The sequence below is a fragment of the Leopardus geoffroyi genome, chromosome B3, assembly GCF_018350155.1.
Source record: "Leopardus geoffroyi isolate Oge1 chromosome B3, O.geoffroyi_Oge1_pat1.0, whole genome shotgun sequence".
NCBI lineage: Eukaryota > Metazoa > Chordata > Mammalia > Carnivora > Felidae > Leopardus > Leopardus geoffroyi.
Genome location: NC_059337.1, coordinates 41,859,357 through 41,880,701, shown reverse-complemented (window position 1 = coordinate 41,880,701; position 21,345 = coordinate 41,859,357). Strand labels below are relative to the sequence as shown.

At 38.0% G+C, this 21,345-nt stretch overlaps 1 protein-coding gene across 7 annotated transcripts in view; it reads left to right on the top strand.

The window, feature by feature from the left end:
• APH1B (aph-1 homolog B, gamma-secretase subunit) overlaps positions 1-21,345 on the top strand; it is a 137,959-nt gene that overhangs the window by 731 nt on the left and 115,883 nt on the right. For 6 of the 7 annotated variants that reach the window (XR_006704637.1, XM_045449487.1, XM_045449485.1 and 3 more), the window contains exons 2-4: positions 898-1,068; positions 6,865-6,935; positions 8,317-8,439. Coding sequence is in view for 6 of the 7 variants with exons in the window: in XM_045449487.1 (XP_045305443.1) it covers positions 898-1,068; positions 6,865-6,935; positions 8,317-8,439 (365 nt within the window). In the remaining variant the exon portion in view is untranslated. The remainder of the gene's footprint in view (positions 1-897; positions 1,069-6,864; positions 6,936-8,316; positions 8,440-21,345) is intronic. The other variant, XM_045449488.1, reaches the window with a different exon arrangement.

The window sequence follows — 21,345 nt, the reverse complement described above, 5'->3', positions numbered from 1 at the left end:
AATGTCGGGGGGGGGCGGGGTTCGGGCTACGAATTTTCTTCCTTAATGCTCCCCAGAAGGACAGCCAAAGGCTGGAAACCTGTGAAAACACCGACGCACCTGTCAGTGCATCTCCTGGCAGGAGCTTGGTAAATACTGAACTCTGGTGGCGAAGGTGGTCATAATCCCGGTTCTCACCTGTCCTGCAGCCTTCCCGGGGCTCCCCACGTCCCCCTCCTCCCTTGAGTCTCGCTTAGTACCAGGAGAAACAGCCTTAGTAGGCCAGTGATTCCCACCTTCTCTGAGCTGTTTCACCTCTCGCAGCTGTAGTGAAAGTGCTGCATCACAGGTGTCATTTTAAACACAATAGAGATTTGGGCAAAAGGTTTGTAAAGCTGGTTATAATCATTTAAAATCCACAGGTATGTTGCAAAAGCGGGACTGGAAAACTGATTTAGATTTGCAACCATCAGCGGTTTCCAACCTCTGAATTTTATACTAATCACTGTGTTAATAGAGATGTAGACATTTTTCTGGAAAAGGCTCATACTTACACATCAGTGGGCAAAGCCTTAATTAGGAAGAGTAGCAAATAACCAAGTTTCTAGCTAAACGGCCCTTGGCAGGTAGTCTGCACATGTACTTAGAAATAGCAGAGTCACTGAAAAAAAAAAAAATGACTGTTAGGAAAAATCTCACATTCCTCTTGGAGGGCATGTTCCTCTCCCTGGGGAAAACGAACCAGTGATGAAGAACAGTTGATCCAAGTATCACTTTATGAGGACTTACCCCCCCCCCCCCCACCTTGTTAAGGAGTCAGGAAATCTGTTCCTTTTCAAGTAGGGTTTGTTTTTTTTTTCACTTTTAAGTCTTTATTAATCCTGTTCACTTAACCTTTTTCCCCCCTCTAATTTTCAGAGCTTTTTTCTGGTTGGTATCTCTGCTGTTTTCGTCCCTTTTTTGGTTCATGGCAAGAACCATTACTGACAACAAAGATGGACCAATACAGAAATATCTGCTGATCTTGGGAGTGTTAGTCTCCGTCCTTGTCCAAGAAATGTTTCGATTTGCATATTATAAACTTTTGAAGTAAGTTAAATGTTTGCTTTACCTTTCTTTGCATTTATACTTGAATTATGATTTAGTAGTTTGAAAATGTTAATATAGTGTGGTGTTTGAGGGTCCGTGTCTTCCTAACAGAGTTGAAAGTCAAGGGATTGTATATGTTCAGCCTGAAAATACTGAGTATTTTAACTGAGTATTTTAACTCCCTTCATTCATTCACTCATTCCAAAAATACTTCTTCAGAATTTGCTTAGTGCCAGGCACTATCCTGTGCACTGGGAATGATACATCCTGATTAAAAGACAGTTTCTGTCTTCACGGACGTTATTTTATAGTGGAAAGAGATGACAAATGAATGAACAGGAAGATATATTGTATGTTAGAAGATAATAAGTGTCTTAGAGAAAAATAAGCCAGAGAAAGAGTTATTGAAACAACAAGAAAAAGTGTTCCAGGTTAGAATTTCTGTGTGCTTCTTTTTGCTGCCACTTAAAATAAATAATTCTTGTGGAGATTATGCCCACCACTGTTTTAAATGCATTAGGGGAAAACTGGGGTTTATTTTGTGATATTTCATGGCATTTCATATCTATAATAGAAAAATAGATTTAAAAAGAAGCCATTGTCTTGAGTTTCATTTTTTGGTCATAGGTTGTCTGTAGGACCCATGAAGACCTCACATGAAACCACTGATTTGAAACACAGCTTGATCTTGGGACCATGTTTTCTTTCAGGCAGTCATGAGGTTGACTTTGATTATGTAGTAAGAATTAATAAAGTGAATGTGCTCTTTTTATTTCTGCAAATGAGATGATTAAGGCATTCCACGAATTTCATAGATGAAATCAAGACAGAGCCTCAACAACATCTCTTGTAATAGGCTTCTGATAATTTGTTCTTGCCACTATGCCGGGCCTTCTCTATTTTTTTTACTTGTTGCTTTTAATAACAGATACTGCAATTTAACACTGAAGCTGTTTTAATTACAAATAACAAACCCAGGAAGCTACTGCTTAAAAGCAAAAGTTCTATCTTAGAACAGGTTTAAAAATGATATTTCCCCTAGTTTCTGGAAATATTAAAGAGCAAAAACAAAATACCGACAATTACTTTTCAGTTTCCACAGGAGTACAGTACCCTTAACAGATGGACCATCTATTCACCTGTGGATGTTTCTGGTGTGCAGCAGTTACTTTCATTCAAAAATTTAATTTTAACCTTAGAATATATTAAGGTAGACAAAGTCTCCCTCTTTCTGACCTCTGCCCCACATGGCCAAATGAAATCTTTGTTACATGGTTGTCATCTTGTCTCTTACAAGGCTACCCATACCTCATTTCTTCGCCTGGCCCTCAGAAGACGTAGATATGGCTTCCAAACCTATTCCATCTCTGTTCTTTACGTCACTAGACACCCCGTTTTTAGTGCCTGGAGTTTACCTGTGCTTAAGACAAGCACAGTACTCTGCTGTGGTCGAAGTGGTACCGAGCAGTGGCCCTTCCCACCCTTGACTGGGCACTGTCCTCTGAACAACTCAGCCTCAGATTGCACTGTTTTTTTCCTGTCAGCAACATCATTGGCTCATGTTAGTTTTACATTTTCCACATGATGATCCTGATTTTGAAATAGGTTAATTCTGAACGATTTTACAGTGTAGGGATATGGGTTTAATAACCCCTTAGGGCTTTAGGTCTGTAATCCAGCTTGCCTGGAGTGGCTAAATCTGCCGTTCTTTACCACCTTCGTTCTTCATGGTGTCTACCTGGAATGCAGCCTTTTATTTTGCACTGTCCTATGTTTCTAAAGGACCGCAGGCTGAACATTACCATTTTTAATAAGGGTAGTGAGGGAGTGGGGCCATATGTGGAAGGAATTACAGGTCAGTCTGATGGCTGTCAGGCCCGCAAGTTCAGTAAAGCCTCTTCGGCTTTCTGGGGAAACCATGTTTACTCCTCTGAAAGGGCCTTTGAAAATTAGCAACCAGGTAACACGGCAAACCTGTATTAATAGGTTCCTTTAAGGACACCTGAGTGGCTCAGTTGGTTGAATTAGGCTCAGGTCATGATCTCACGGTTCTTGGGTTCGAGTCCCATGTTGGGCTCTACGCTGACAGCTCAGAGCCTCGGGCCTGCTTCAGATTCTCTGTCTCCTTCTCTCTTTGCCCCTCTCCCACTCACACTCTGTCTCTCAAAAATGAATAAACGTTTAAAAAATAATAGGTGGCTTTATTTGCCATCGCAAAATGCATCTTTGCTGAAACTTTGGATTATTGTACCATATCTTCCTAGCACATTTTAGACATATTGGCTGTCATGTAGTTATGTGTTAAAACAAGTTTGAGAATGATTATGATACTTTATTCATGACTAACATAAATACATTTAAGTTGTCTTATGCTATGCTGTATTTAAATATAGGAACTTTGGTTCAGTTGATATTTTAACTATCTTCACTGTTAAAGTGGGTTCTCAACTTTAAAGTACTGCCTTAATCACATATTTGCTATCCGAATTTGGTGCCAAGATTAAAATGTGAACATTTTGCACTGTTTTTTTTTTTTTTTTTTACATATATGAAATTGAATCAAAATAATTATCATTGTAATCTCATAGTTTTATTTCATGGGTCAGGCTTTAGGAAAAGTACTTCATCTTGAATAATGAATGATAACTTTCACCCTAGCAAAGAGTTGTACCCTGAGAAACTGGCATGTGGCCACAAGTGATAGCTCTTCCTATATTAATTTTTTAAAAAATCCAAATTATGGGCCTATACATTGCCTAAAATATACATTAAAAAAATGTTGGCTTGGGTTAACCTTTTGCAGTTTAATCCAATTTTGTCTTACAATGCTGATACCATAAATATTTCCTAATTTTAGAAAATCTTCCATTTATAGAAAAGGTTATCTTTACTATAGTTTCCTAAAAGGCATAATCTATTTTTAAAAATTTCTAAAATGGAATGTTTATATGCATATTTTTTGATGCTGTTGGTCTCTTACTACACATACACAAAAGAAGACAAAGAAAACATGATTTATCAGTAGTTTTTCAAAGTTTGTATTTTAAAAATTGGACTTTTTCTTTTATGTTCTTGAAAATAGTAATAAATGCAAACAGAGAATTTTCCACTTCAGTAAAACTGTCAAAAACGCTGTCCATCAGGAATATGGGAACTACTTTTTCATTTCCTAATGTTAGCATTGAGAACTGTTAATGCCATTGACCTTTCCTCTCACAAATTTGTAATGTGGAATGAGGAAGTTTATTCAACTTTTGAAATTATATATTTAATATATTTGTGATAGCAGTACTTTGCTATACCAGATAGCAAAAATCTTTTATTCATTATTGAGCAATTTAAACAGATCCTCCAAAATTTAATGATTCTGTTGTATTCTTACGTCCATTTGTTGATAGAGATTATTACTATCATATATGTCTCTAAGCATTTTTTTCTAAGCTTTATTATTTTTTTAAGTTTATTTATTTATTTTGAGAGAGAGAAAGCACGAGTCAGGGAGGGACAGAAAGGGAGAGGGAGAGAATGAATGCCAGGCAGGCTCCATGCAATCAGCACAGAACCCAACTCAGGGCTCAAACCCATGAACTGTTGAGGTCATGACCTGAGCTGAAGTCAGATGCTTAACCTACTGAACCACCCAGGTGCCCCTTTTTCTAAGCTTTAATTAGCCTTTAATAACATTCTTGTGACAGGTTATTTTATTTTATTTAGAAAAATTGAACATTTTAGTTGGTTACTGCTCCAGAGAAAGATGATGACAGGCACTTAATGTCAATGTCCTTGCTACCAAATAATGCTTCTAAATGGAGTACCCTGAAATCGCATATTGTTTGTCTTGAGTCTGGAAAAGCAAAAGGCCTTTTTCATTATGCTTATTGCTATTTTGGTTGAATTCTGCATTGCCTTAATTTACTTTAAAAAAAAATTTTTTTTTAATGTTTATTTATATTAGAGAGAGAGACAGAGTGTGAGCACGCAAGGGGCAGAGAGAGAGGGAGACACAGAATTGAAGCAGGCTCCAGGCTCTGAGCTGTCAGCAAAAGAGCCCAACGCGGGGCTTGAACTCACAATCCGTGAGATCATGACCTGAGCTGAAGTCAGATGCTTAATCGACTGAGCCACCCAGGCGTCCCCGCATTGCCTTAATTTAAAGAAATCCGTGATATTTATATTTATGTGATGAATAAGCCAGCTGTACTGAATATGTGTACCTTGAAATTTAAATTAACACAATGCCCAGAATGTAAGTATGTTTTGGTTAATTTAAATTTTCTATTTTTAGAGTTAACCCAACTCATTTTGTTTCCGCATTTGCTAAGAAATCAGTCTAAAACGTTCAGTTTCTTTATTGCTTTAACAAATATACCTTATAGTAAATATAATGTAGATATCCTTGGAGTCAGGATCATTGTTGCAGAGTTTCTAGCCAACAAATGTTAGTAATAGTGACAGTAGTGGAACAGACCAGCCACATCTTGCATTCCTTGCATACATCTGCATGGGAGCAGGGACTCATGGTAAGTTTCTGAATTGTTCACAGCACAGATATGATCACTCTGAAGATCATTTCTTATTGAGCAGTATTTTAATGCTTCATTTAGGTATTCATTTATCTCCTTTTCTGAGGGCAGCATTTTATTCTCCTCTGATTATTTCTTATCTGAAGCCTGATTGAGATATGAAACAAATATGTTCAATACTTTTATCATCCGAAGACCAGGTTAAGTACTCATATAAGAGTTCAGACCATGGGTATTCTAGGATTTAAGAATAAGAAACTAGAGCACCTTAGGGACCTAGATCCCTCACTGAGTGGCTCAGTGAGTGGAGTGTCTAACTTTGGCTCAAGGCATTATCTCACGTTTCTTGAGTTCAAACCCCATGTAGGGCTTTGTGCTGACAGCTGGACCCTGCTTCAGATTATCTGTCTTCCTCTCTCTCTGCCCCTCCCCCACTCACACTGTCTCTCAAAAATAAGCATTACAAAAAGGGGGTAAGGAGATAATAGCAATTACCAGTCACTGGCAAAGGTGGTTTCTTTGAGACACTGCTGAGTAAGTGAGACTTTGGAGGATGAGTATAAGTTAGGTCCTATGAAGTGGAAAGTAGAAGGGAGGGTAGCACGTAACTATAACCCAGGCAGGTGACAGTATAAAGTGCCACTAAACTGGGATTGAAGATATAGTACTTTTTTTTTTTTTTTTTAATTTTTTTTTTCAACGTTTATTTATTTATGGAACAGAGAGAGACAGAGCATGAACGGGGGAGGGGCAGAGAGAGAGGGAGACACAGAATCGGAAACAGGCTCCAGGCTCTGAGCCATCAGCCCAGAGCCCGACGCGGGGCTCGAACTCACGGACCGCGAGATCGTGACCTGGCTGAAGTCGGACACTTAACCGACTGCGCCACCCAGGCGCCCCTATAGTACTTTTGAAAGAGAAAAAAATTCAGAGTGATAGATGCCATATTGAATTAAATATTTACTGAGCTCAGAAAGTAGTCAGAACCATACTTTTTTTCTTACTAAACCCAATCCTTGATAGCTTGTTTACTTACATTTTTCTTATTTTTTTCTCTTCTACATGAAAGTCAGATAAAAGGCAAAATGTTGGTTGTAAATTTCGATTGATTTCAGTTAATTGAAAATTTTCTGGGTTTCGTTTAAATGGATTTTAGATTTAGAGTATAACCTGATTAGAAACCTCAATAAGCATCTAGATTTTGAAATATCTTGTGTATTTTCCTGATATACTATTTTCCTTTTAAAAAATTGTCTGTATGGTTTTATTTTAGAAAAGCCAATGAGGGTTTGAGGAGTATAAACCCAGATGAGACAGCACCCTCTATGCGATTGCTGGCCTATGGTAAGTTGGAGCTGCATGTTGTCATTAAGAGAAAAAACCATACCTGGCATAAGAGCCATTTTTACTTTTACGTCTTTGTAGATTTTAAATAGTATTTTATTACTGTCTTGGCCTGTTGGTGTACATTGTGCCTTTTTCTAGCTTTTCAGGACCATTATATAAAGAGAAATAATTACAGGTGATCTGTGTGTCCATGAAATATTAACTAGATTTGAAACTTGGGTTTCTAATATGTATACACTCTAACAGTTTTTAAGTGATGTTTCTCTTCTCTGGATGGTTACCGTGACTTTGGCTATAGTAGGAGGACTTTTCATATTAAATAATTAATACCCTTGTATAGTCTTCTTTCAGAATTATGTTTTAAAGACTGGATCTAGGTCCCTAAGTTGAATCACCTTTGTTTGACCCAGGAATTACTTTCTATAATCCAGTCATCCCTCAAGATCAGTTCCAGTTTTGAACCCTCAGACTTTTTTTTTTTTTTTCATTTTATTTAGCTTTATTTAATTTTACCTTATTAATTTTTGGAGAGCTGACTGTATACATTATGACGTAGGTGTGCAAAGATGAATACAGTTATAGACTTTAAGATGTGAAACATTGACCAAAACAAGAGGAGTATTAACTCCCTTACTCTATGCCTGGCAGACCAAATCTAGACACTGTTTCATTCCAGGCATCCCGTTTTAAAAATGATATTGATAAAGTAATGACAGCTCAACATTCTGACCTCTTAGTTTTTGACCTTTTCATCTTCAAAGACCTACCTCCACCTTTCCTTAGCCTCCCCCTCCCACGAATGGTAGGAGGCAGAGTTAGGAGGAATCTGTACATAGTTTATCCGTGTTGATTCCCTTGTCCTAAGCTCCCAGTTCCCAACCCTGGCTGCACATTAGTGTTACTGGGGAGGCATTAAAATATATTCATGTTTAAAACCCACTCTGGAATAATTAAACAGAATTGGCATGAGAAAAGGGAAGAGATCTGTTCAATTTTAAAAGTTGTACAGATATTTGTAATGTGTGGTCAAGGTTGAGAATTAGTTCTACAGACTGTTAACATAAACCAAAGCCAGAACTTCAGCATAGTGTCTTTCTCTGTCTTGCCTATTGTTTCTGTGCCTTTCTAGATCTTTTTCTCTCCTTTTCATATCTCTGCTACATTCCACTGTTTATTTCCCTTCCTTTTACACCATTCTTGCTCTATTTATCATTTAGCCAAGCACTCATCTTTTCTGAGCCAGCTTTCTCCACAGCTTCTCCAATAGCATGTGTCCTTTTTCTCCTTTAAAAAATAATATTCTCTAATCCTTGGAAATTTGATTTGAAGAGAAATCATAACATAAAAAGGGTCTAACAGTGTGTTTCTTCCTCTTTAGTTTCTGGCTTGGGTTTTGGAATCATGAGTGGAGTATTTTCCTTTGTAAATACCCTTTCTGACTCCTTGGGACCAGGCACAGTGGGCATTCATGGAGACTCTCCTCAGTTCTTCCTAAATTCAGGTATGTGCCTACCAGTTGTGAATGTCAAGTCTTCTGGTCTAAATGATCATCCTTATTCAAGTTACCTGGCTTAGGAATTCAAGTGAATATAAATTTATGTGATACCTTTTAGAGGCAAAATACTGTTAGACATCAGAAGGAAAGGACCTAGGAGGGGCGCCTGGGTGGCTCAGTCAGTTAAGGGTCTGACTTTGGCTTAGATCATGATTTCACAGTTGGTGGGTTCAAGCCCTGCGTCAGGCTCTGTGTTGATAGCACAGGAGCCTGGAGCCTGCTTCACATTCTGTGTCTCCCTCTCTCTTTGTCCCTCCTCCACTCACATTGTGTGTGCTCTCTCTTTCTCTCAAAAGTAAACAAACATTAAAAAAAAAGAAGTAAAGGACCTAGGAAAATAAAAATTTGGTTAGGGTATTTAGGATTTTAGGGTGGAATTTAGCATACATAAAATTTATTTTTATTTTTGTGTACTAATAATGTTGCTGTGTAGTTGATATATTGTAAGTGAATTTTTATAGGATATATGCTTTTTGATTTTTATTAGTTTGTATTTATTTTCAGTATAAGCAGTAGTTTTTAATTAGTCATCCTGGCCCCTTTTTGGGATAGGCAGTATGACTGGATCTTGAAATTGAGAGGGGAAAATGGTTGTTTAATGTGATGTTTATGCGTCTACAATGTATGTTTAAACATACCCGTATCATTTAGAGATTAACAACAAATCTTCCCTTTTCCTTAAGAAGTAGAACACTAATAGGACCTTAGAATCCCTTGTTTTTCATTGTTTCTTCCCCACAGGTAACTATTGCCTTGACTTTGTGTTATTAATTCCCTAGGTTAACCGGCTTTGAAAGCTAGGGTTTTTTGTTTTGTTTTTTTTTTTAACTTATATACGTATTTTGTTTTGAAGGTAAAACATGAAAGTTTTACCTTCATGTATGTATCTGAAAAGAAATTAATCGTTTTCCTGCTTCTGAATATTTAAAAATAAATCATGTGACATTCTTTGAAAAAGAAATTGAGAGGAAAAAATGATAGTAGAGAAATTGACCTTTTTTTTTATTGCTTTTCAAATTTTTATTTAAATTTCAGTTAGTTAACATAAAGTGCAGTATTGGTTCCGAGTGCAGTATTGGTTCAAGTGATTCACCACTTACATACAACACCCAGTGCTCATCACAACAAGTGCCCTCCTTAGTACCAGTCACCCATCTAGCTCATCCCTCACCCACCTCCATCCATCAACCCTCAATTTGTTCTCTATCATTAAGAGTCTCTTATGTTTGTTCCCGTCTCTCTTTTTTCTTTTATTTTTCCCCCTTCCATTTGTTCATCTGTTTTTTTCTTAAATTCCACATATGAGCGAGCTAATTGTCCTTCTCTTTTTTCGCTAAGTATAATACATTCTAGCTCCATCCATATTGTTGCAAATGGCAAGATTTCATTCCTTCCAGTGGTTCAGTTATATTCCATTGTATGTACATACCACATTTTCTTTATCCATTTATCAGCCGATGAACATTTGGCCTGTTTACACAGTTTGGCTGTTGTTGATAGCGCTGCTATGAACATTGGGGTGCATGTGTGCTTTTGAATCAGAATTTTTTTTTTTTATGAAATTTATTGTTAGCTTGGTTTCCATACAACACCCATTGCTCATCCCAAAAGGTGCCCTCCTCAATGCCCATCACCCACTTTCCCTTCCCTCACACTCCCCATCAACGCTTAGTTTATTCTCAGTTTGTAAGAGTCTCTTATGGTTTGGCTCTCTCCCTCTCTAACTTTTTTTTTTCCTTCCCCTCCCCCATGGTCTTCTGTCAAGTTTCTCAGGATCCACATAAGAGTGAAAACATATGGTATCTGTCTTTCTCTTTGTGACTTATTTCACTTAGCATAACACTCTCCATTTCTATCCACATTGCTACAAAAGGCCATATTTCATCCTTTCTCATTGCCAAGTAGTATTCCATTGTGTATATAAACCACAATTTCTTTACCCATTCATCAGTTGATGGACATTTAGGCTCTTTCCATAATTTGGCTGTTGTTGAAAGTGCTGCTATAAACATTGGGGTACAAGTGCCCCTATGTGTCAGCACCCCTGTATCCCTTGGGTAAATTCCTAGCAGTGCTATTGCTGGGTCATAGGGTAGATCTATTGCTAATTTTTTGAGGAACCTCCACACTGTTTTCCAGAGTGGCTGCAACAGTTTGCATTCCTACCAACGGTGCTGGAAGGTTCATTCCCCTTTCTCCACATTCTCGTCAATATCTGTTGTTTCTTGTATTGTTAATTTTAGCCATTCTCACGAGTGTGAGGTTGTATCTCATCATGGTTCTGATTTGTATTTCCCTGATGATGAGTAATGTTGAGCATCTTTTCATGTGTCTGTTAGCCATCTGGCTGCCTTCTTTGGAAAAATGTCTATTCATGTCTTCTGCCCATTTCTTAACTGGATTATTTGTTTTTTGAATATCGAGTTTGATAAGTTCTTTATAGATTTTGGATACTAACCCTTTATCAGATATGTCATTTGCAAATATCTATCCTTTCCTATTGCGTTGGTTGCCTTTTAGTTTTGATTGTTTCCTTGGCTGTGCAGAAGCTTTTTATCTTGATGAGGTCCCAATAGTTCATTTTTGCTTTTGTTTCCCTTGCCTCGGATGACATGTCTCATAAAAAGTGGGTCATAGGGGTTGCTGCCTGTGTTCTCCTCTAGGGTTTTGATGGTTTCCTGTCTTACATGTAGGTCTTTTATCCATTTTGAATTTTTGTGTATGGTATAAGAAATTGGTCCAGTTTCATTCTTCATGTTGCTGTCTAGTTTTTGTAACATCATTTGTTGAAGAGACTGTTTTTTCTCCATTGGATATTATTTCCTGCTTTGTTGAAGATTAATTGCCCATATAGTTGTGGTCCATTTCTGGGTTTTCTATTCTGTTCCATTGATCTGTGTGTGTGTGTTTTTGTGCCAGTACCATGCTGTCTTGATGACTACAGCTTTGTAGCATAGCTTGAAGTCCAAAATCGTGATACCTCCAGCTTTGCTTTTCTTTTTCAGGATTACTTTGGCTATTCAGGGTCTTTGTGGTTCCATACAGATTTTAGGATTGTTTGTTCTAGCTCTGTGAAAAATGCTTGTGGTATTTTGATAGGGATTGCATTTAATGTGTAGATTGCTTTGGGGTAGTGTAGACATTTTAAAAATGTTTGTTCGTCCTTCCGGTCCATAAGCATGGAATGTTTTTCCATTTCTTTGTATTCTCTTCAGTTTCTTTCATAATTGTTCTATAGTTTACAGAGTACAGATCCTTTACCTCTTTGGTTAGTTTATTCTTAGTTATGGTTTTTGGTGCAACTGCAAATGGGATTGTTTCTTTGATATCTTTCTCTGCTGCTTCATTGTTGGTGTATAGAAATGCAACAGGTTTCTGTACGTGGATGTTATATCTGCAACTTTGCTGAATTCATTTATTAGTTGTAGCAGTTTTTTGGTAGGATCTTTCAGGATTTCTACAGAGTATCAAGTCATCTGCAAGTTTGGCTTCTTCCTTGCCAATTTGGGTGTCTTTCATTTCTTTTGGCTGAGGCTAAGACTTCCAATACTTTGTTAAATAGTGTTGGTGAAAGTGGACATCCCTGTCTTATTCATGACCATAGAGGAAAAACTCTCAGTTTTTCCCTGTTGAGGATATTAGCTGTGGGTTTTTTGTATATGACCTTATGATGTTGACATATGTTCCGTATATCCCTACCTGTTGAGGGTTTTTATCAAGAATGGATGCTATGTTTTGTCACATGCTTTTTCTGCATCTGTGAGAAGATAGATCATATGGTTCTTATCCTTTTATTAATGTGATGTATCACATTGATTGGTTTGCAAATATTGAGCCACCCTTGCAGCCCAGGAATAAATCCCAGTTGATTGTGGTGAATAAATCTTTTAATGTACTACTCGATTTGATTTCCTAGTATCTTGTTGAGATGAGTTGACCTTTTTATTCAAAGATACAGTATAAAAGGACCACCTCATTTCAAATTGCTTTTTCATCCACCAGGTAAAAATTGTCATGCTGCCATGATCATACATTTAGAGTTGATAATGTACATAATATAAAATTTATCTTAAATGTTCAAGAAGAATCTTTTAAAAATAGTTTTAAGAAAATTCCATTGTATTTTTTTCTCCACAAGTTATATCATTAAAATAAGTGTCCCCCATAAACACGTTCTATTAATTAAAAATTATTTAACATCATATGGGGTGCCTGGATGGCTCTGTTGGTTAAGTGTTGAATTCTTGGTTTCAGCTCAGGTCATGATCTCTAGGTTCATGGAATGAGCCCCATATTGGGCTTTGCATTGACAGCACAGAGCCTGTTTGGGATTCTCTCTCTCCTCTTTCTGCCCCTCCCCCCTCAAAATAAATAAACATTAAAAAAATATTTAACATCTTATACTAAAGGAATTTCTGTCCTCAAGGATCTTACCCTCTGGCAAGGAAAATGAGACTAAAAAAAAAAAAAAAAAAAAAAGGAATAACTGTTTTAATATAATTTAAGGTAGCAGTAGAACCAGATATTGGAAGGTATGCCCAAATTTTAAAAACTGCCACAGGTCTGGAGGTTCCTCAAAAAACTAAAAATAGAACTACCCTACAATCCAGCAATCACACTACTAGGTATTTACCCAAAGGATATAAAAATACAGATTCAGTGTAGCACATGCACCCCAGTGTTATAGCAGCATTAACAACAATAGCCAAACTATGGAGAGAGCCCACATTCCTTACACAGAGGAATATTACTCAGCCATCAAAAAGAATGAAATCTTGCCATTTGCAGCAATGTGGAAGGATGTATTGTGCTACAATACACTAGAATGTAATGCTACAATACAGCACTAGAATGTATTGTGCTAAGCGAAATAAGTTAGAGAAAGACAAATACCATATATTTCACTCATGTGGAATTTAAGAAACAAAACAGATGAACATACGGGAAGGAGGAAAAGAGAGGAGAGGGAAACAAACCACAAGGGACTCTTAACAATAGAGAACAAACTGAGGGTTGCCTGAGGGAGGTGGGTGGGAGATGGGCTAGATGGGTGATGGGTACTAAGGAGGGCACTTGTTTTTTTTTTTTTTTTGTTTTGTTTGTTTTTAAAAAATTTTTTTTTCAATGTTTATTTATTTTTGGGACAGAGAGAGACAGAGCATGAACAGGGGAGGGGCAGAGAGAGAGGGAGACACAGAATCAGAAACAGGCTCCAGGCTCTGAGCCATCAGCCCAGAGCCCGACGCGGGGCTCGAACTCATGGAGCGTGAGATCGTGACCTGGCTGAAGTCGGACGCTTAACCGACTGCGCCACCCAGGCGCCCCTAAGGAGGGCACTTGTGATGAGCACTGGGTGTTGTATGTAAGTGATGAATCCCTGAATTCTACTCCTGAAACTATGATTGCACTGTATGTTAACTGAAATTTAAATAAAAACAAGCTGCTGAGGTAATTTAGTCATCCTGACTGTTTCAGTGATCCCCAAACCCAGTAGACTCTTGTTCTTCATTTTAGTCCAGGCCTTGGTATCTCCTATCTAGATTACTACCATCAACTCCCAACTGCTTAGTCTTTCCTCAGCACACATTTCATATGAATCTGTCCTATATGCAGGCAGCCACCAAACTGATCTTCCTTATACAAACATGTATGACTTGCTAGGGTCTCTTCTTTCCAGGGATTAAGTCAGGGCCCATTACATCTGGCTACAAGTTCATGGGTTGGACTTATTTAGAGGCACCTCCAACAAATCTAATTTTCTTCATCGTTAGCATTCCATAATTACAGCATTTCTGGCAGTTTTTTAAAGGAATTATAATGAACATTAGGTTTTTAGAATAAATGTAATGTTAATAGCTAAAGTCTGTTAGAGTCTAGTATAAATGAACAAAACATAATCAGGATGGAGTATTACTGCTACGCTTTTCTGTATTTTCTGAAATTGGCCTATTATACTGCTACCTAAGCAGTTTTCTTTTGGTCCACGTAGCATTCTCCTAATGGAGTTTCTTTTTCTGCCAGCTTCTTTCACTAGATGGTGCTAATTCCCTTTCATAAGACTAGCTGAAGATGATTCTTTTGGAAGAAAGCGAAAGAAAGATGTGCTAGCAGTTTGGGGATTGTATTTGCAATTTCTATAAATGCAAGAGAAAATGCAATATTCTAAAGAAAATAAAGTATTTTAATGTCTCTGGCTGTTAGGATGGCAGGTTGACCATGCTGTGAACATGACCTATAGAAATAAAGAACAGCTGTCATTTTATTATATGCAAGAGTTTCTTATTTGTTATAGCATCATTATTTGGAACATAAACTCTGAATTATGCATTGAACACATTTTCATTGCATTTTTTTTCAATATATGAAGTTTATTGTCAAATTGGTTTCCATACAACACCCAGTGCTCATCCCAAAAGGTGCCCTCCTCAATACCCATCACCCACCCTCCCCTCCCTCCCACCCCCCATCAACCCTCAGTTTGTTCTCAGTTTTTAAGAGTCTCTTATGCTTTGGCTCTCTTCCACTCTAACCTCTTTTTTTTTTTCCTTCCCCTCCCCCATGGGTTTCTGTTAAGTTTCTCAGGATCCACATAAGAGTGAAAACATATGGTATCTGTCTTTCTCTGTATGGCTTATTTCACTTAGCATAATAACACTTTCCAGTTCCATCCATGTTGCTACAAAGGGCCATATTTCATTCTTTCTCATTGCCATGTAGTACTCCATTGTGTATATAAACCACAATTTTTTTTATCCATTCATCAGCTGATGGACATTTAGGCTCTTTCCATAATTTGGCTGTTGTTGAGAGTGCTGCTATAAACATTGGGGTACAAGTGCCCCTATGCATCAGTACTCCTGTATCCCTTGGGTAAATTCCTAGCAGTGCTATTGCTGGGTCATAGGGTAGGTCTATTTTTAATTTTCTGAGGAACCTCCACACTGTTTTCCAGATAGACTCCACCAGAAGTCTGCTAGAACTGATACATGAATTTAGCAAAGTTGCAGGATACAAAACCAATGTACAGAAATCAGTTGCATTCTTATACACTAATAATGAAGCAACACAAAGACAAATAAAGAAATTGATCCCATTCACAATTGCACCAAGAAGCATAAAATACCTAGGGATAATTCATTGCATTTTAAAATAATAACCTCAGATTTGCATATTTTTTGTGTTTGTTGTATATGTTATTTATAATTGCTATCGTAACCACTTATTTAGGCATAAGCTCATTTTTTTTAAGTTTATTTATTTTTGAAAGAGAATGAGAACATGTGCGAGCGGGAGATGGGCAGAGACAGAGGGAGAGAGAGAATCCCCAACGGGCTCTGCGCTGAGCATGGAGCTCAGTCCCACGAACATGAGATCATGACCTGAGCCAAAACCAAGAGTCAGTTTTTTAACTGACTGAGTCACGCAGGCACCCTGCCATGAGCTCATTTTTAATTTGTTAGTTAAATCTGTAAGTTTATATGTTAGTTTAACATATGTCATTACACATGCCTAAGTAGTAATCAGAATAGGGCCTATGGGGTCACTATGTTAGTGTCAGAGATACACTGTATAATACCTGTCTGTACATAAATTTTTGTGTTACAAGTAGGCATAGCTTATAAATGATATGTATTTCTAAGTTAATTATTTTTATTTATAGTTGTGTAGCAGGCGAGCATTAAATTTTATTAGAGTCATTACCATCTTAGTAACGCTGTATAGAGGCAAAAATATGGAAATTGGAGTCCTAAGTTCAAGTCTTTTTCTGGCTCATTAATTTAGTATTTTGGGCAAGTCCATTTGATCATTTAATCACTCATTCCACACAGGAATATTAAGTATTTTTATCAAACAGAAGTTATACCAAGCTATGAAAATACAGCTTAATTGGTGTCTGTGCCTTCCACTCTTAGTGGGGGATGAAGACAAACAGCTGATTATAGTAAAGTGTGATAAATGTTATGATGAGGAAGAGCCATGAGCACACAAAAGTCAAGCCCTGACCCATGCTCAGTTGACCTTGTGCTTGTCTTTTTAGTACTTTCTGCAGTTGTTATTAAGTGGTCAAGTGTGTAGTTATTTATGTCTTTCTCTCCAGCTGGATGCAAAGTCTTTTAAGCGCAAGGACTATATCTGTTTTGTTCACACCAGCACCTTGTGGAGTCCTTTATTTCTCAAATATTGATGGAAAAAATGAAAGCTGGGCACAGCTTATGGAGAAAGTGCTATTTGAGTAGAAACTGAAAGATGAATAAGAGCTAGGCAGGCAAAAGAAGGAGGTTGTCAGGGAAGAATGTACCAGGTGGAGGGAAGAGGTCTTTTCCCTACTGTCCTGGGGGTAAGAAAGACATTGTTCATTGGGTAAAGGAAGTACTAGACTTCTGTCTAACCCTCAATTTCCTCATCTTTCTTTTTTTTCCTTTTATATTTGGCTTTTACTTATTTATTTATTTTAAATATGAAATTTATTGTCTAATTGGTTTCCATACAACACCCAGTGCTCATCCCAACAGGTGCCCTCCTCAGTACCCATCACCCACCCTTCCCCCCTCCCATCCCCCAAACAAAATTTCCTCATATTTCAAGAAGAACAAAAATGATGCCTAGCTCTGAGTTGTAATGAATTAAATGAAATTAATTTAGAGAGTAAATAATTGAATAAACTGTAAAATGGCATAAAGGTAGAAAAAGTTGTTCTTATCAGGGTAGAGAATTTGGTTCTTGAAATTAAAAAACAGGATTTGGAGGATAATTTCTCTAATTTATGTGGAATCTGGGTTTATTACTCTGAATTGTCTCTCATGCTTTAGAAGAAAAATGTCTTTAACTGGTACTCAGTAATAAGGGCAGCTAATATTTTATTCTTAAAACTTCCCCAAATCATTTCATTTATATTTTCTTGGCAGTGCTCCTATCTAGGTAAGGTCTTAAACTTTGTACCCACTCACTAGGAGAAATCAGCACAGGTCAGATCATCATGTTCAGTTCTAAGCATTGTGATTTAACAGGAATACTAAAGAACTAAAATTGGTACAGAAGAACATTGTCAGTATGGTGAAAGACCTAGAAGCTGTGTCTAATGGGGACTGATTGAAGGAAGAGGAACGTTGAGCCTGAAGGAAAATAAAAGTAAGAGGAACACAGGAGATTCGATATTTGTCCCAATTTGTCATTCCCGTTATAGAATTATGCATCCACATCCTTGCATGGCCTGTCGTGGCCAGGATGTACTTCTCTGCGCTTGAGGTTACACGCAGTAATGTGACTTGAGTTGGTTAATTAGTGGATTTAAGGTAAGTCAGAGGCCAAAAAAGCACTTTATGGTTGGGCCTGCCTCTTTGGACTCTGGTCATGTGCCATGAGAACGTGTCCCGCATAGACTTGCATGCAGCTGTAGCAGCCTGTAGCAGTGCTGCCCGGCTGAGCCCAACCTTAATCAGCCAGAGCACAGTCAGTGAGACCTTTAGACCAATGAACATGACTCTTATAACCCAGTGAGTTTCCTTTTATTCCTATAATATTTTAAGTATAATCCTTATAATATGTCAGTTTGTTACATGTTTAGACTTTTATTATTTTTGTTAATGTTTGTTTATTTTTGAGAGAGAGAGAGAGCGTGAACAGGGGAGGAGCAGAGAGAGGTAGACACAAATCTGAAGCAGGCTCCAGGCTCTGAGCTGTCAGCACAGAGCCCGATGTGGAGCTCAAACTCATAAACTGTGAGATCATGACCTGAGCTGAAGTGGGACGCTTAACCAACTCAGCCACCCAGATGCCCCAGGTGTTTAGACTTTTAAATGAAAGCTCTTTGTAAGCAACATTATCTCAAATGATTGTCTTACCAATTACAAAGTGGTAGACTAATAGATTAACATCTATTAATGATACAGAGAAAGTTTTTAACAATGGAGATTAATCTGCAATTCCTACTCTTTTCTGAATGTATTAGAATCTTAATTTCTTAGAATAAATTATCGGAGCTAACTGCCACTGCTTATGATGCAGTAATATATCATCAGTGTTGTCATCACATGTATTTCTTCGTTATGTTTTCATTATATCAGTAGCATAATAGTCTTGCCTTCAAGCTGTCCATGTAACAGAGAATGGGAAACTCTACTGTTGGAATGTCCTTGGCTTGTTAGAGACTAGCAGCTTGTGATACGTTATCATGGATGCAGAGCACCGACAACCGTCTTTAGGCAGTGTGCAAACAGCTCAGGAGGCTGCTTCACAGTTTGGCTGAAAGAACGACGCAGGCTGTGGCTCTAAGACTTGGTGGCTCTTTCAGATATGTTCCAGGCTACTTTCTGAGACACTGATGTCTTTTCTGTCACATGGCTGAGTGGCTGGCCCCTGCTGACCCCTGTGCAGCTCAGGCAGTCTACTGGCTTCTGCTGCTCATTTTTCTTCAGGCCATGTTTCTTCTTCTTTGCATGTGAATAAGTCCTTATTTTCTTCATCCACTACTGCCTTTAATTTTTGGTGTTTTTGTGTTTAGTTTCTTTTTCTTCCTAGAGAAATTCCCAGAGAATTTTTTCATAGCAATGATGAGCAGGATATTACTCTGCAGATGATTTGCGCTGGATAAAAGTAACATTTTTGGAATATCATCTGACATAATATCTTTTTTTCCTTCAGTCCCATAGGAACATATATTTTTTCCACTACCTCACTATTTACAAGTTTGAAAGGGCGGGGGGGGGGAAACCCACCCTGTTTCCAGTTTTATTGACCAGTCTGGCCTTTCTCAGTCACCTCAGCGTGATCCTGTGAGCTCCGTTGCTGTGTTGGGAGCATGTTCTGGGAATCCTGGCATTTGCTGATCTGTTCTGTGCCTACTTCTCATCACCAAGGATGCTCTTCACTGCTGGGATCAGTGGTGCCAGTTTGCTCCCCTGCCTCTCCATGGTTCTTCTAAAGAGAACTAGAATGTTCACATCAGGGCTGCTGCATTGCATCATTTCTGGGGAAATCATTCATATTGTAATATGTTTCACTGGTGTACTCTGAGGTTTTCCTCAGTACTCTGAGTGCTATTACTGGAGCAAGTCTTAGCCAAATTTCCTGGAACCAGACTTTTTGTATTTTATGCATAAATGTTTAGAAATCTTTGTGGTTCTTTTTTAAGGAATTAATCAACCTTGAGGTTTATTTTAAGGGATAGATCTATTTGATTTTATCAGCTTTTTCATTATTCGCAGTTCTTCACCAAAGAAGATATATTTTACTTCATCAAAATATCAAAAAATATTTTGATATACAAAGATTTTGATTTACAAAGGTTTACTCCAATATTAACTTTGAATATTTACTTGAATATTTTTTTCAATTTTTTAATGTTTTTTATTTTTGAGAGAGAGAGAGTGAGCGAGTGTGAGTGGGCAGGTACAGAGAGGGAGAGGGAGACACAGAATCTGAAACAGGCTCCAGGCTCTGAGCTGTCAGCACAGACCCTGATACAGGGCTTGAACTCGGAAATGGCGAGATCATGACCTGAACCGAAGTCAGATGCTTAGACTGAGCCACCCAGGTGCCCCTTTACTTGAATATATCAATCTTGAGATTGAATTCCCAGTTTCAGATGTTGATTTTCCATTTTTGGGGGATTTTTTTCTTCTTACATTGAATGGAACAATGAGTTGAAAATCTGACTTCTCATCAGTAATTCTGGAGGACAGAAAACAGTACAACAACATCTTTAAAGTGATGTTCTTAAGAAGTCTTCCTCATTTCAATTGATGCCCTTCCATCCTTCCTCTTGCTCACGCAAAAACCTTGGCACGATTCCTTTCTTGGCACAATTTTTCCTTTTTTCTTATAACTCACATCCAGTCCAGCTACACATCTTACCTCCAACTTTCATTTGAATCTCCATCCAAATTCTTTTGGCCAACTACACATCTTATCTCCAACTTTCATTTAAATATCCATCCAAGTTCTTTTGTGCTTAGTTTTGCTTTATATATAGCATTAGGAACGAACGGTTTGAGAGCTGGTTTGGAGCAAACACTTAAAGGTAAATCTTGGGATGCCTAAGTGGCTCAGTCAGTTAAGCGTCTGACTCTTGATTTAGGCTCAGGTCATGATCTCATGGTTTGTGAGCTCAAACCCTATGTTGGGCTCTGCGCTGACAGTGTGGAGCCTGCTTGGGATTCTGTCTCATTCTCTGCCCTTTCCCTGCTTGCTCACTCTCTGTCTCTCTCAAAATAAATAAACAAACAAACAATTAAAAAAAAAAAAAGGTAAATCTGATGATGCTGAAACTATTCCAGGCCAGAGACGAACATGGAAAGGCCCTAGTTAATGTCGTAAAGCCAACACAGCATTAATGCAAAGCAGTAGAATCCGGAGAACCCACACTCCCGGCCCACTGCCAGAGGATGGGTTTCCCATTAGGGAGTTGTACCGTAGGTTCCCATGAACACTGCCTTAGGCCACTCATGCTCCCAGTGGCAGCTGTAGCCAATAACTTCTGGCATAGTTATCCAGCATTTTTGTGACGATAGCTGAGTAATAGAGTTTCAGTTTTTTTTAAGTGTGCTACATATGGGAAATAAAAGAGTTGACTCATTTTTCTTCAAAAAGCCTTCCTAGGATCAACAAGCAGCATTTGGAGCAGAGTTTCTCAATGGCACTATTGACATTTGGGCTCAAATAATTCTTCGTTAGCGGGAGATGGAGGGCTGTCTTATGTATTGTAGGGTGTTCAACAGCATCCCTGGCCTCTGTCTACTAAATGCCAAAAGTACCCCATCCTCAGTTGTGGCACCCAAAAATGTCTACAGATATTGACAAATGCTCTCTGGAGGCAAAATTGCCTCACTTGTGAATCACTGAGTTAGAAGGCAG